We start from the raw sequence: 14,405 nt of genomic DNA, 5'->3' as shown, positions 1-14,405 counted from the left end.
CACAGGATACATGTTTTTAGTTTATTCGTATGTGAAAGAAAATTAAGTGCAGGTTAATTGGCAACCGGTGAGAATTGCACCCAAACTTTGGATAGATTTATTTGCATTGCACCAAAACGGATGAGATACATCACAGAAACCAAGCAGATCGAATAGCTCGCGATCAGATCAAGTTCTAACTTTTCTTTTTGTCTATCCGAGCATTAAAATTACAATCCAAATCTGGACTAAGAATTTTGAGAGGATTGTAAGGATTTCCAAATAATATAATCTTTATATATTTATCCATTCATTCAACTATCTATCTATCTATCCATTCATTATGATCAAAGGTTTGATTAAACGAGGCATGTAATAAATAAACCGGATTCTAACCTGTTTTGCTCTATTTTTCCTCTACTACTAACTTCCTTACTCCTCGCCATTTTTGTTTCATACTGAAGTTTATTTAGGAGGTGAAACCTCCCATTCATTTAATTGGTTACATTATATAGACTTGCCCTGGTGTACCAAAGTGTACTCGTGTAACCAGGACTAGTTATCGGTAGTGTAGGTATTTTTCTGACGAGTCTTTCTTGTTGTTTGATCTAGGAGCCGGTGATCTTTCTGGGGACCCAATCGGGTATGTGACTGGGGTATTCGCAGTGCTGGTGCACGCCGCTTATCTGGTGGTGATCCAGAAGACGGGCAATGAGCACTCCTATGGTCCCCTGACTGCCCAGTATACCATCGCCGTCACCGCCTCGCCTATCCTGCTGCTTTGCAGCTTCGCCAGCCTGGATGCCATCAATATCTGGTCCTTCCCGGGCTGGCAAGACCCTGTCGTCGGCTGCATCTTCACCTCCTGCATCCTGATCGGCTGCCTCATGAATTTCACCACCCTGCACTGCACTTACATCAACTCAGCTGTCACGACCAGTTTTGTCGGGGTAGTGAAGAGTATCGCCACCATCACGGTGGGCATGTTGGCTTTCAAAGACGTGGAGCCCACCCCCCTGTTCATTGCCGGGGTGGTAGTGAACACGGTGGGCTCGGTCACCTATTGCATGGTCAAGTATTTCGAGACAAGGCAACAGGCCAAGTACGATGACTTGGAGGAACTGACCAAGGAGGATGAGGAAGAGCAGATCGAGTCTCCCGCTGTGACTCCACAAATGTATGAGCTGCAGGAAGATCCCAATGCAGAGATTCTGGAGAATGGAAGCATGCCAACAGCATCGGGAGCTCCCCAGAACAACATACTGACTGAAAATTATGTCGGGGTCTGGAGATTATTAAGACATTTACGGGTTTTCAAGAAAGACCATTTAATTCAGGAATCCCAATAAATCAAGACCTCATTTTTTGCTTTGGGAAGAGCCGGTTATTGGACCCACAAGGGCTTGATATATATTATTTAAAAGAGTGCTAATTTGTAACCGCTAGAGTCACTGTGATCTCAGTCCTGCTCAGCACCAGGCAAAACAGCATGGTATTAATGTCAAGAATACATTGCCAGGACTCTGCACTATTATTTCTCAGAGGTGAAAACTGAGCTTAAGTAACTTAGTCTAAATTATATTCTGAAGACACTTATATAAAATATATCTTTATGATTGTGTACTGTTATTTTGTGGCAATGACAGACCCTGATATGATAAACTGAGAGTGACTAGATCTCTTCAGAGAGGTTGCCATCCCAAGTATGGGGAACATTTTTGCTGTTCCTCTCTGCCTTGACACCTGCATGAGCAACAAAATAAATGAAAGAAGGATACCTCCCCCATCAACTCCGGGTATATAATGCGAGTACCTTCACCACATGGACTGCAGCGGTTCAAGAAGGCGGCTCACCACCACCTTCTCAAGGGCAACTAGGGATGGGCAATAAATGTTGGCCTTGTTAGTGACGCCTATACCCCGAGAATGAATATAAAACAAATGTTAGCAAATAATGGATGGACAGGAATGATCACAAAGCAGCAATCGCATTTTGAGATTCGAGTAATTGCGATACAATGCCATCTAAATCCCTCGAAGAGATTACTGTATTGCCATCCTACCACGTATCTGTTATTGTTCACACTGTCATAAAATGTTTCTAAACTTAACTGAATATTTATTTGGAGACGGAACAGACATACTTAAGAGCTTTTATTAAAAAAAATCTTTATTCGCTACTTCTACCTTAATTCATTTTCTGCAGTCTATTCCTTTCTCTTATCTTATTTTCTGATTAAAAATATCTGGAAGCCAGGCGACTAAGTTTTAAGATTTGCCGTCGTTGTCTGAAAGAGAAAGATTAAACTGATATTCTTATTTTCTCATATAGTTAGTATGTTTTCGGTCCGATCAAAGCGGCAGATAATAAACAGGGCCGCTATTCCTCTGTGGACCCGAAGGGGGCGAGATTATACTCGGAGGAACTGCAGCACCAGCTTTTCATCGCACTGCATCTCTCTTTGATAAATTGTCAAATGTAGTTCCAACCACCAAAAAATAAACCAAATGAACAAACGCGTCGTTCTCTGTGAACTTGAGGAAATATTACTTTTCAAAGAACATTATTTTCAAGTAAATTATATGAAATTTCAAGAAAATGTAGAAGATATTTTATAAAATGTCTGCACTGTATGCCTGCGCGAGTGAATAGGGACTGCTTCACGTTCCCGTGGTGAAAGACAAAGTGAGCGAGTGAGAGTGTGTAGGTGATTAGGCACCGTACAGATGTGGATCTGTGCATACACCTGTAAGTTTGGTTGAGTTGAATCTGTAAGCGATATTACTCGTGAAATTAATCCAAAAAGATATATTGATTGCCAATATGCACTACGTTGACAAAAGTCAGCCTTTACGAAGTGGTTTAATTTGTGTGTTGTTTCCAATTGTAATATTTCAACTACTTTAAATTCTTTTTGATAGACATTTATTTTCTAAAGGAACTACCTTTGCGATTATGTCGTTAGCAATACACAAGTTGCCTCCAGTGTTTTATTGTTGCACACAAACTACACAGGCTAGAATGTTCTTTTTAAATTCGACGTCATTTGTGTTGCTTTAGATTGCTTGGTTCTCTTTTATAGTGTTTGCTGTCACAATGTTGACATATGTTATTCTTTGTATGTGCCATGAAAGAAACAATCTGATCCACAAGTGAGATCTCCTTTCATTAGTTGGACCAGATCTATTGGTCTTCACTGTTCATTAGTGAAAAAAATAAAGCATAATTATGTTTTGCCTCCTCATTTCTCTTGAATCATGCTTTGCATGTTAAATATTTCATGAAAAGGCAATAGAAATGATATAAAAACAGAGAATGCAGGAAATCTCAGCGGGTCAGGCAGCATCTGTGGAGAGAAAAACAGAGTTACTGTTTCGGGTCCACGACCCTCCGTCAGAATTGCTGAATGTTCGAAAAGATCACATTCTTAAGCACTGAAAGGGGGAGGGGGAAGAAAGAACAAAAGGGAAGGTCTGTGATAGGGTGGAAGACAGGAGAGATTAGAGAGACAAAAGGGATAATAGGCCGAATTGAAATGGTAATGACAGAAGTAGAAAAAGGTTAATCTGGATAGTGTATGAATGGTATAGTAATGACCAGCTGCCATTTTAGACAAAGAGAAAAAAAAGAAGAAAAAAAAGAAGAAACATAAGAAATAGAAGCAGGTGTAGGCCATACTGCCGATTCCGCCATTTAATACGATCATGGCTGATCCGATCATGGACTCAGGTCTACTTCCCTGCCTGCTCCCCATATCCCCTTATTCCCTTATCTTTTAAGAAACTGTCTATTTCTGTCTTAAATTTATTCAATATTCCAGTTTTCACAGCTCTCTGAGGCAGCGAATTCCACAGATTTACAACCCTCTGAGAGAAGAAATTTATCCTCATCTCAGTTTTAAATGGGCGGCCCCTTATTCTAAGATCATGCCCTCTAGTTCTAGTCTCCCCCATCAGTGGAAACATCCTCTCTGCATCCACCTTGTCAAGCCCCCTCATAATCTTATACGTTTCGATAAGATCACCTGTAATTTTTCTGAATTCCAATGAGTAGAGGCCCAACCCACTCAACCTTTCCTCATAAGTCAACCCCCTCATCTCCGGAATCAACCAAGTGAACCGTCTCTGAACTGCCTCCAAAGCAAGTATATCCTTTTGTAAATATGGAAACCAAAACTGCACGCAGTTTTCCAGGTGTGGCCTCACCAATACCCTGTATAACTGTAGCAAGTCTTCCTTGTTTTTATACTCTATCTATCCCCTTTGCAATAAAGGCCAAGATTCCATTGGCCTTCCTGACCACTTGCTGTACCTGCATACTAACCTTTTGTGTTTCATGCACAAGTACCCCCAGGTCCTGCTGTACTGCAGCATTTTGGAATTTTTCTCCATTTAAATAATAACTTGCTCTTTGATTTTTTCTGCCAAAGTACGTGACCTCACACTTTCTATTGTGTATGCAAGCACTCTCTAGTAATGACTCCACAAGGTAAGGTTGTAGTACTTGAACTGTAGTGACCTTAGTCCTTTATTGCAGCTCTTAGAGTGAGGACACAAAGAGGTGAGCTCCCTTTTATACTTGGTTACCTGCAGTGTACAAGTGACCCTTAGTTCTCCAGCAGCAGCACCCTTTGGTGGTACAGGTATAGTGTATACAGGGTGAAGGTACATTCAGTGGTCTAGTGCTACAGTACATATATTAACATGCATACGTAACAGCACTCCCCCCCAAGCCTTTCCCAAGTCCTTATTGCTATGATATGGGGAAATGATCAGTAGTGGGCTGTGTGAGTTGTGGTGAGGGTTTTGTGGGTGCCAGGTGTGATCCCTGTGCTCATGGCTGCACTCATCCACCCCCCCCCCCATACAAAGACCATGTGGGTGTCACTGTTGGAGGATTCCGCAATGGTGGAGCGAGTGCTATGGCTAAGGTAAATACATTGTAGAATGGGTAGGTGGTGGGGTTCACCAGACTGATTCCTGGGATAGCAGGACTGACATATGAGGAGAGACTGGATCGACTGGGCCTGTATTCACTGGAGTTTAGAAGGATGAGAGGGGATCTCATAGAAACATATAAAATTCTGATGGGACTGGACAGGTTAGATGCGGGAAGAATGTTCCCGATGTTGGGGAAGTCCAGAACCAGGGGACATAGTCTTAGGATAAGGGGTAAGCCATTTAGGACTGAGATGCCAGGAATTTACCTTCTGCGCCGATCTTCTTCCCTCGGAGTCCTGTCACGGCCCGGAAGCTGAGGTCTGGTCGGGTTGGATCATCTCGTCGCAGAGTTGTGCAGTCTGTGTCGTCGCCATGCAGTCGAGCTGGATGGTAGGATTTTCAGGTGCTGCGATGGATCCAAGTTTGGGGCCACATAGGATGTCGATCGCCGGGTCCCGGAGGCCGTCGTTGCTCTGACCGATTTGGATTTGCTTCATCCATCTTCTACCCAGCAGTGTTGGACCATCACTGGCAATGATCCACAAGGGGAGCTTGTACATCGCACCGCCATGGGATACCTGGACGTCCAAGCTGCCAACGGCTGGGTGCCTTTTGTGTAGGTGAGCAGCTTTGCCTGGATTGGGGACAGTTTTGGACAGATTGTTCCAGAGTTTCTCAAAGGCCAGCTGATTCATCAACGACTGGCTCGCCCCTGTGTCAATCTCCATCGAGACTGGAATCCCGTTGATTTCCACTTCCATTTTCCATGGGGCACTCTCGGTGGAGCAGGTATATATTTCGTACCCTTCTATCAGGGGCTGAGCAGCTTTGTCTTCATCAGCGTTGGAGCCCAGGTGATCAGCCAACTCTTCAGCGACGCGGTGAGTAAAACTTTTTCTACACATTCGCTGAAGGTAACCTTTAGTGTTGCAGCCTTTGCAGTTATAGTCTTTGTATCGGCACTGGTGGGCCATGTGGTTTCCTGTACAGTGCCAGCACGGGGCTAGCCGGTTGGCCCCATGTGGCGGACTCAGGGTTGCAGGACTCGGGGCAACATTCTTGCCTCCGAAAGTCACCATTCTGTTCACTGTATGCATTGGGTTAGAGTCCTGGGTGTGGGTCATCATCCGTTTGGAGTCACAGACCGAAATCCTGAAGGCCTGGCACACTTTGATTGCCTTCTGCAGGGTGACTGTGATGTCCGCAGAGAGCAGTTTATGGAGGAGGCCCTCGTGGCCGATTCCAATAACGAAGATGTCCCTTAGTGCTTCAGTGAGGTTGTCGCCAAAATCACACAGTGCAGCCAAGCTTCTTAGATCTGCGGCATATTTAGCAATTTCTTGACCTTCGGGCCGCTGGTGGGTGTAGAACCGGTGCCTGGCTGTGAGGATGCTCTTTTTAGGTTTAAGTTGTTCTTGTATCAAAGTTACGAGCTCCGTATAGGACTTGGTTGTCATCTTCACTGAGGCTAGCAGGTTCCTGACGAGGCCTTGGATAGCGGGCCCACAATTGCTGAGCAGGATGGCTCTGCGCTTGTTCGCCAATGAGATCGGTGAGTCCCCAGCTAGGTCGTTCGCGATGAAAAAGTGTTCTAGCCTTTCTACAAAGACATCCCAATCTTCCCCATCAGCGAATTGTTGGAAGTTGCTTAGGTTAGACATGTTATGCGTGGAAATTCGTAATCTCATCGCCAGTTATTGTGTATGCAAGCACTCTCTAGTAATGACTCCATGAGGTAAGGTTGTAGTACTTGAACTGTAGTGATTTAGTCGTTTATTGCAGCTCCGAGAGTGAGGACACCAAGAAGTGAGCTCCCTTTTATACTTGGTTACCTGCAGTGTACAGGTGACCCTTGGGTCTACAGCAGCAGCACCCTCTGGTGTACAGGTATGGTGTATACAGGGTGAAGGTACATTCAGTGGTCTACTGTTACAATACATATATTAACATGCATACGTAACACTTTCCAACATTATACTCCATCTGCCAAATTTTTGCCCACTCACTTATCCTATCTATGTCCTTTTGCAGATTTTTTGTGTCCTCCTCACACATTGCTTTTCCTCCCATCTTTGTATCGTCAGAAAACTTGGCTGCGTTACACTCGGTCCCTTCTTCCAAGTCGTTAAGATAGATTGTAAATAGTTGGGGTCCCAGCACTGATCCCTGCGGCACCCCACTAGTTACTGATTGCCAAACCGAGAATGAACCATTTATCCCGACTCTCTGTTTTCTGTTAGTTAGTCAATTCTGTATCCATGCTAATATATTACCCCCAACCCCATGAACTTTTATCTTGTGCAGTAACCTTTTATGTGGCACCTTGTCAAATGCCTTCTGGAAGTCCAAATACACCACATCCACTAGTTCACCTTTATCCACCCTGTTCGTTACATCCTCAAAGAATTCCAGCAAATTTGTCAAACATGACTTCCCCTTCACAAATCCATGCTGACTCTGCCTGACCGAATTTTGCTTTTCCAAATGTCCTGCTACTGCTTCTTTAATAATGGACTCCAACATTTTCCCAACCACAAATGTTAGGCTTACTGGTCTATAGTTTCCTGCTTTTAGGTTAAGTCATGGCAGGAGAGCCCAGACACGTGTCATGCTCCTCCTGTACTATGTGGGAAGCCAGGGATGCTTCCAGTGTCCCTGACGACAACATGTGCAGGAAGTGTGTCCTGCTGCAGCACCTGACAGACCGCATTGCGGCACTGGAGCTGCGCATGGATTCACTCTGGAGCATCCGTGATGCTGAGGATGTCATGAAAAGCACATTTAGTGAGCTGATCACACCGCAGAAAGAGGTTACACAGGCAGATAGGGAATGGATGACCAGTAGGAAAAGCAGGGGAAGGAAGGTAGTGCAGGGGTCTCCTGTGGTCATCCCCCTCCAAAACAGATACACCATTTTGGGTACTGTTGGAGGGAATGATTCATCAGCGGAAGGCAGCAGCAGCCAAGTTCATGGCACCGTGGGTGGCTCTGCTGCACAAGAGGGCAGGAAGAAGAGTGGGAGAGCTATAGTGGTAGGGGATTCTATTGTAAGGGGAATAGATAGGCATTTCTGCGGCCGCAATCGAGACTCCAGGATGGTTTGTTGCCTCCCTGGTGCAAGAGTCAAGGATGTTTCGGAGTGGCTGCAGGACATTTTGGAGGGGGAGGGTGAACAGCCAGTTGTTGTGGTGCATATAGGTACCAAAGATACAGGTACAAAATGGGATGAGATCTGACAAGCTGAATTTAGGGAGCTAGGAGAAAAGCAGGACCTCAAAGATAGTAATCGTAGGATTGCTACCAGTGCCACATGCTAGTCAGAGTTGGAATTGCAGGATAGCTAAGATGAATAGCTAAGAAGGAGTGGTGCAGGAGGGAGGGATTCAAATTCCTGGGACATTGGAACCGGTTTTGGAGGAGGTGGGACCAGTACAAACCGGATGGTCTGCACTGGGCAGGCCTGGAACCAATGTCCTAGGGGAAGTGTTTGCTAGTGCTTTTGGGGAGGGGTTAAACTAATATGGCAGGCGGATGGGAACCTATGCAGGGAGACAGAGGGAAGTAAAATGGGGGCAGAAACAAAAGATAGAAAGAAGAAAAGTAAAAGTGGAGGGCAGAGAAACCCAAGGCAAAAATCAAAAAGGGCCACATTACAGCAAAAGTCTAAAGGGACAAAGTGTGTTAAAAAGACAAGCCTCAATGTGAGGAGTATTCGTAATAAGGTGGACGAAATAACTGCGCAGGCATTAACGAATATGATATAATTGGGATTACGAAGACATGGCTCCAGGGTGACCAAGGCTGGGAACTCAACATCCAGGGGTATTCAGCATTCAGGAAGGATAGACAAAAAGGAAAAGGAGGTGGGGTGGTGTTGCTGGTTAGAGAAGAAATTAACACAATAGTAAGGAAGGACATTAGCTTGGATGATGTGGAATCTGCATGGGTAGAGCTGCGGAATACCAAAGGGCGAAAACGCTAGCGGAAGTTGTGTACAGACCACCAAACACTAGTAGTGAGGTTGGGGACAGCATCAAACAAGAAATTAGGGATGTGTGCAATAAAGGGACAGTAGTTATCATGGGTGACTTTAATCTACATATTGATTGGGCTAACCAAGCTGGTAGCAATACGGTGCAGGAGGATTTCCTGGAGTGTATTAGGGATGGTTTTCTAGACCAATATGTCGAGGAACCAACTAGAGGACTGGCCATCCTAGAATGTGTAACGAGAAAGGACCATTTAGCAATCTTGTAGTGCGAGGCCCCTTGGGGAAGAGTGACCATAATATGGTAGAATTCTTTATTAAGATAGAGAGTGACACAGTTAATTCAGAGACTAGGATTCTGAACTTAAGGAAAGGTAACGTCGATGGTATGAGACGTGAATTGGCTAGACTATACTGGCGAATGATACTTAAAGGGCTGACGGTGGATAGCCAATGGTAAACATTTAAAGATCACATGGATGAACTTCAACAATTGTGCATCCCTGTCTGGAGTAAAAATAAAGTTGGAATTGAAGGTGGCTCAACTATGGCTAACAAGGGAAATTAGGGATAGTGTTAAATCCAAGGAAGAGGCATATAAATTGGCGAGAAAAAGCAGCAAACCTTAGGACTGGGAGAAATTTAGAATTCAGCAGAGGAGGAAAAAGGGTTTAATTAGGAGGGAGAAAATAGAGTATGAGAGGAAGCTTGCTGGGAACATAAAAACTGACTGCAAATGCTTCTATAGATATATGAAGAGAAAAAGATTAGTGAAGACAAACTTAGGTCCCTTCCAGTCAGAATCAGGTGAATTTATAATGCGGAACAAAGAAATGGCAGACCAATTGAACAAATACTTTGGTTCTGTCTTCATGAAGGAAGACACAAATAACCTTCCGGCCTGATAGTCTGCATCCCAGAGTATTTAAGGAAGTGGTCCTAGAAATAGAGGATGCATTGGTGATCATTTTCCAATAGTCTATTGAATCTGGATCAGTTCCTATGGACTGGAGGGTAGCTAATGTAACACCACTTTTTAAGAAAGGAGGGAGAGAGAAAACAGGGAAGTATAGACCAGTTAGCCTGACATCAGTAGTGGGGAAAATGTTGGAATCAATTATTAAAGATGAAATTGCAGCGCATTTGGAAAGCAGTGACAAGATCGGTCCAAGTCAGCATGGATTTATGAAAAGGAAATCATGCTTGACAAATCTTCTAGAATTTTTTGAAGAATAACTAGTAGAGTGGACGAGGGAGAACCAGTGGATTTGGTGTATTTGGAATTTCAAAGGGCTTTTGACAAGGTCCCACACAAGAGATTAGTGTGCAAAATTAAAGCACATGGTATTGGGGGTAATGTATTGACGTGGATAGAGAACTGGTTGGCAGACAGGAAGCAGAGAGTCAGGATAAACGGGTCCTTTTCAGAATGGCAGACAGTGACTAGTGGGGTGCCGCTGGGCTCAGTGCTGGGAGCGCAGCTATTTACAACATTGATCAATGATTTAGATGAAGGAATTGAACGTAATATCTTCAAGTTTGCAGATGACACTAAGCTGGGTGGTGGTGTGAGCTTTGAGGAGGATGCTAAGAGGCTGCAGGGTGATTTGGACAGGTTAGGTGAATGGGCAAATGCATGGCAGCTGCAGTATAATATGGCTAAATGTGAGATTATCCACTTTGGTGGAAAAAACACGAAGGCAGAATATTATCTGAATGGTGGCAGGTTAGGAAAAGGGAAGGTGCAATGAGACCTGGGTGTCATGGTACATCAGTCATTGAAAGTTGGCATGCAGGTACAGCAGGCGGTGAAGAAGGCAAATGGCATGTTGGTCTTCATATCTAGGGGATTTGAGTATAGGAGCAGGGATGTCTTGCTGCAGTTGTACAGGGCCTTGGTGAGGCCTCACCTGGAATATTGTGTTCAGTTTTGGTCTCCTAATCTGAGGAAGGACATTATTGCTATTGAGGGAGTGCAGCGAAGGTTCACCAGACTGATTCCCGGGATGTCAGGACTGACATATGAGGAGAGACTGGATCGACTGGGCCTGTATTCACTTGAGTTTAGAAGAATGAGAGGGGATCTCATAGAAACATATAAAATTCTGACGGGACTGGACAGGTTAATGTTCCGATGTTGGGGGAGTCCAGAACCAGGGGTCACAGTCTAAGGATAAGGGGTAAGCCATTTAGGACTGAGATGAGGAGAAACTTCGTCACTCAGAGAGTTGTTAACCTGTAGAATTCTCTTCCGCAGAGAGTTGTTGATGCCTGTTCGTTAGATATATTCAAGAGGGAGTTGGATTATGGCCCTTACGGCTAAAGGGATCAAGGGATATGGAGAGAAAGCAGGAAAGGGGTACTGAGATGAATGATCAGCCATGATCTTATTGAATGGTGGTGCAGGCTCGAAGGGCCGAATGGCCTACTCCTGCACCTATTTTCTATGTTTCTATGTTTCTATGTTTTTGTCTGCCTCCTTTTTTAAGTAGGGGCATTACATTAGCAGTTTTCCAATCTGCTGGGACCTCCCCAGAATCCAGGGAATTTTGGAAAATTACAACCAATGCATCCACAATCCCTGCCGCTACTTCTCTTAAGAACCTAGCATGGAAGCCATCAGGTCCAGGGGATTTATCTGCCTTTAGTCCCATTATCTTACCAGGTCAAAATTATGGACTGAACAGAGGTTTTCAGCAAAGTGTTCTTCTCTCCATAGATGCTGCCTGACCTGCTGAGATTTCCAGCATTCTCAGTTTTTCTTTCAGATTCCAGCATCCGCAGTATTTTGCTTTTGTAGTAGTAATGAAAGCTTTTTCAACCGTATCCCTTATGAACTTCCCTACATCATTTGAACAGCTAATGTCCTAAAGAGACCGTTGCTCTGTTACATACAGCACTTGAATTTCAAGAACTACCGCTAGCAAATTGTATGGGAACCAGAAAAGGGTGCATGCTATGTTATTACAGGATTCACAGTTTTATAAAAAGGATTTGAAGAACCAGACGTTGGGGTAGGAGAGGCAAGAGCAAAAGAACAAAGTAGGAAATAAACAGAGTAATTAAATGAGGACTAAGCCAGATCTCTAAATTGTCAGACTGCTTGTTCAACATCCAGTACTGGATGAGCAGAAATGTCCCCCAACTAAATATTGGGAAGACCAAAGCTATTGTCTTCAGTCCCCGTCACAAACTCTGTTCCATTGCTCCAACCCTCTCCCTGGCAACTGTTTGAGGCTAAACCAGACTGTTCGCAGCCATGGTGTTATATTTGACCCTGAGATGAACTTCCGACTACATATTTGCACCCTCACTAAGATCGCCTATTTCCACCTCTGGAGCATCGTCTGACTCTGCCCTTGCCTCAGCTTATAAAAACATAAGAATTAGGAACAGGAGTACGCCATGCAGCCCCTTGAGCCTACTCTGGCAGTCAATAAGATAATGGCTGATCTTCGATCTGCAGCTCCACTTTCCTGCCCGATCCCCATATGCCTTAAGTTCCCCTCGAGTCCAAAAATCTATCTCAGCCTTGAATATACACAACGACGCAGCATCCACAATCTTTGGGGTAGAAAATTCCAATGATTAATAACCCGCTGAGTGAAGAAATTCCTCCCCACCTCAGTCTTATCCTGAGACTATGCTCTCAGTTCTAGACTCTCCAGCCAGAGGAAACAATAAGCATCTATCCTGTCAATCCTCAGAATTAAAAAAATTAGTTTGTGGGATGTGGACGTCGCTGGCAAAGCCAACATTTATTACCCATTCCTAATTGCCTTTGAGATAATATTGGTGAGCCGCTTCTTGAACTGCTGTAGTCCCTGTGGTGAAGATACACCCACAGTGCTTTTAGGGAGGGAGCCCCAGGACTTTGACCCAATGACGATGATATATTTCCACATTAGGGTGGTGTGTGACTTGGAGGGGAACTTGGAGGTGATGTTTCCCAGTGCCTGCTGCCCTTGTCCTTCTAGGTGGTAGAGACCACGGGTTTGGGAGATGCTGTCAAAGAAGCGTTGGCGAGTTGCTGCAGTATATCTTGCAGATGGTACACACTGCAGTCACGGTGCATCATTGGTGGAGGGAGTGAATGTTTAAGGTGATGGATGGGGTGCCAATCAAGTGGGTTGCTTTGTCCTGGATGGTGTTGAGCTTCTTGAATGTTGTTGGAGCTGCACTCATGCAGGCAAGTGTAGAGTATTCCATTACACTTCTAACTTGTGGTTTGTAGATGGGGAGTCAGCAGGTGAGCCACTTGCCATAGAATATCCAGCTTCTGATCTATCTTTGTTGCCACTAATCCACTTAAAGTTCTGGTCTATAGTGACCCCCAGGATGTTGATAGTGGGGGATTCGGCGATGGTAATGCTTTTGAATGTCAAGGCGCGATGGTTAGACTCTCACTTGTTGGATAATCATTGCCTGGCACTAGTATGGGGTGAATGCACTGCTACTTAAAGAATGCAGCAAAGTTGCGGAAAATAAATCTAGCTAAAGCATTTGGTTAAACAATGCAATAAAGTTGCCGAACATAAATCTAACTACAGCACCAACCCTTTAATCCACTCGGCCGGTCCGAATCTCTAACGATGCACCACCGCAAGAATCCAACTCTTCGCACCGCTGAGCGGCCGGACCTCTTTTCAAGGGGAATTGTGCTTCCGGTCCGGGACCTCAGCGGTGCACGGCGATGACGCACTCAATCACTGCCGCAGAAGTGGAGAGGGAAGAGGTGTGGTGCTGCACATGGCGGCTAAGCCTCAACAGGGGAATACCTAAACTGGCGGACATTTCAGGAAACCTCGATGGCCACTGCACTCCGCAGCATGGCTGCCGGGTTGAGGTGCAAATGGGCATTTCTTAGAGGGGCAATTTGTGCCCCTCTGTGTTTCCTGTATGAGGACACCCAAATCTCTCTGATCACCAACATTTAATAGTTTCTCACCATTTAAAATAAATCCTGCTGTCCTATTATTCCTACCAAAGTGAATAACCTCACATTTCTCCACATTATACTCCATCTGCCACCTGATTGCCCACTCATTTAATCTGTCTACGTCCCTTTGCAGGCTCTTTGTGTCCTCCTCACAGCTTATTTTCCCACCTAGCTTTGTATTGTCAGCAAACTTGGATACATTACCCTCGGTCTCTTCATCCAAGTCATTAATATAGATTGTTAACAGCTGAGGCCCAAACACTGATCCTTGCAGCACCCAATTAGTTGCAGTTACAACCTGAATGTGACCCGTTTATCACTAGTATCTGTTTTTTTCTGTTAACCAATCCTCTATGCATGCTAATACATTACCCCAACCCCTGAGCCCTTATCTTGCATACCAACCTTTTATGTCATCATCATCATAGGCAGCCCCTCGAATCGAGGATGACTTGCTTCCATGTCAAAAAGTTCACAGGTGTTTCAATGAAGGACCTGAAATTCCACGTCCCGAAGTAAATCTTGAAGAGTGGAAGATGCCTGTGCATGGATTTTTTT

At 44.6% G+C, this 14,405-nt stretch overlaps 1 protein-coding gene across 2 annotated transcripts in view; it reads left to right on the top strand.

Annotated features, from left to right (window-relative positions):
- slc35d3 (solute carrier family 35 member D3) overlaps positions 1 to 14,405 on the top strand; it is a 96,156-nt gene that overhangs the window by 576 nt on the left and 81,175 nt on the right. Inside the window, exon 2 of one of the 2 annotated variants that reach the window (XR_011593886.1) lies at positions 592 to 2,728. Coding sequence is in view for 1 of the 2 variants with exons in the window: in XM_070885464.1 (XP_070741565.1) it covers positions 592 to 1,328 (737 nt within the window). In the remaining variant the exon portion in view is untranslated. Of the gene's footprint in view, positions 1 to 591; positions 3,124 to 14,405 lie in introns of those variants that run through there. The other variant, XM_070885464.1, reaches the window with a different exon arrangement.

Source organism: Pristiophorus japonicus, chromosome 7 (genome assembly GCF_044704955.1).
Source record: "Pristiophorus japonicus isolate sPriJap1 chromosome 7, sPriJap1.hap1, whole genome shotgun sequence".
In the NCBI taxonomy this organism is placed as follows: Eukaryota; Metazoa; Chordata; class Chondrichthyes; family Pristiophoridae; genus Pristiophorus; species Pristiophorus japonicus.
Note: the sequence above shows the minus strand (reverse complement) of the source record. Positions and strands in the feature narration are given on the sequence as shown.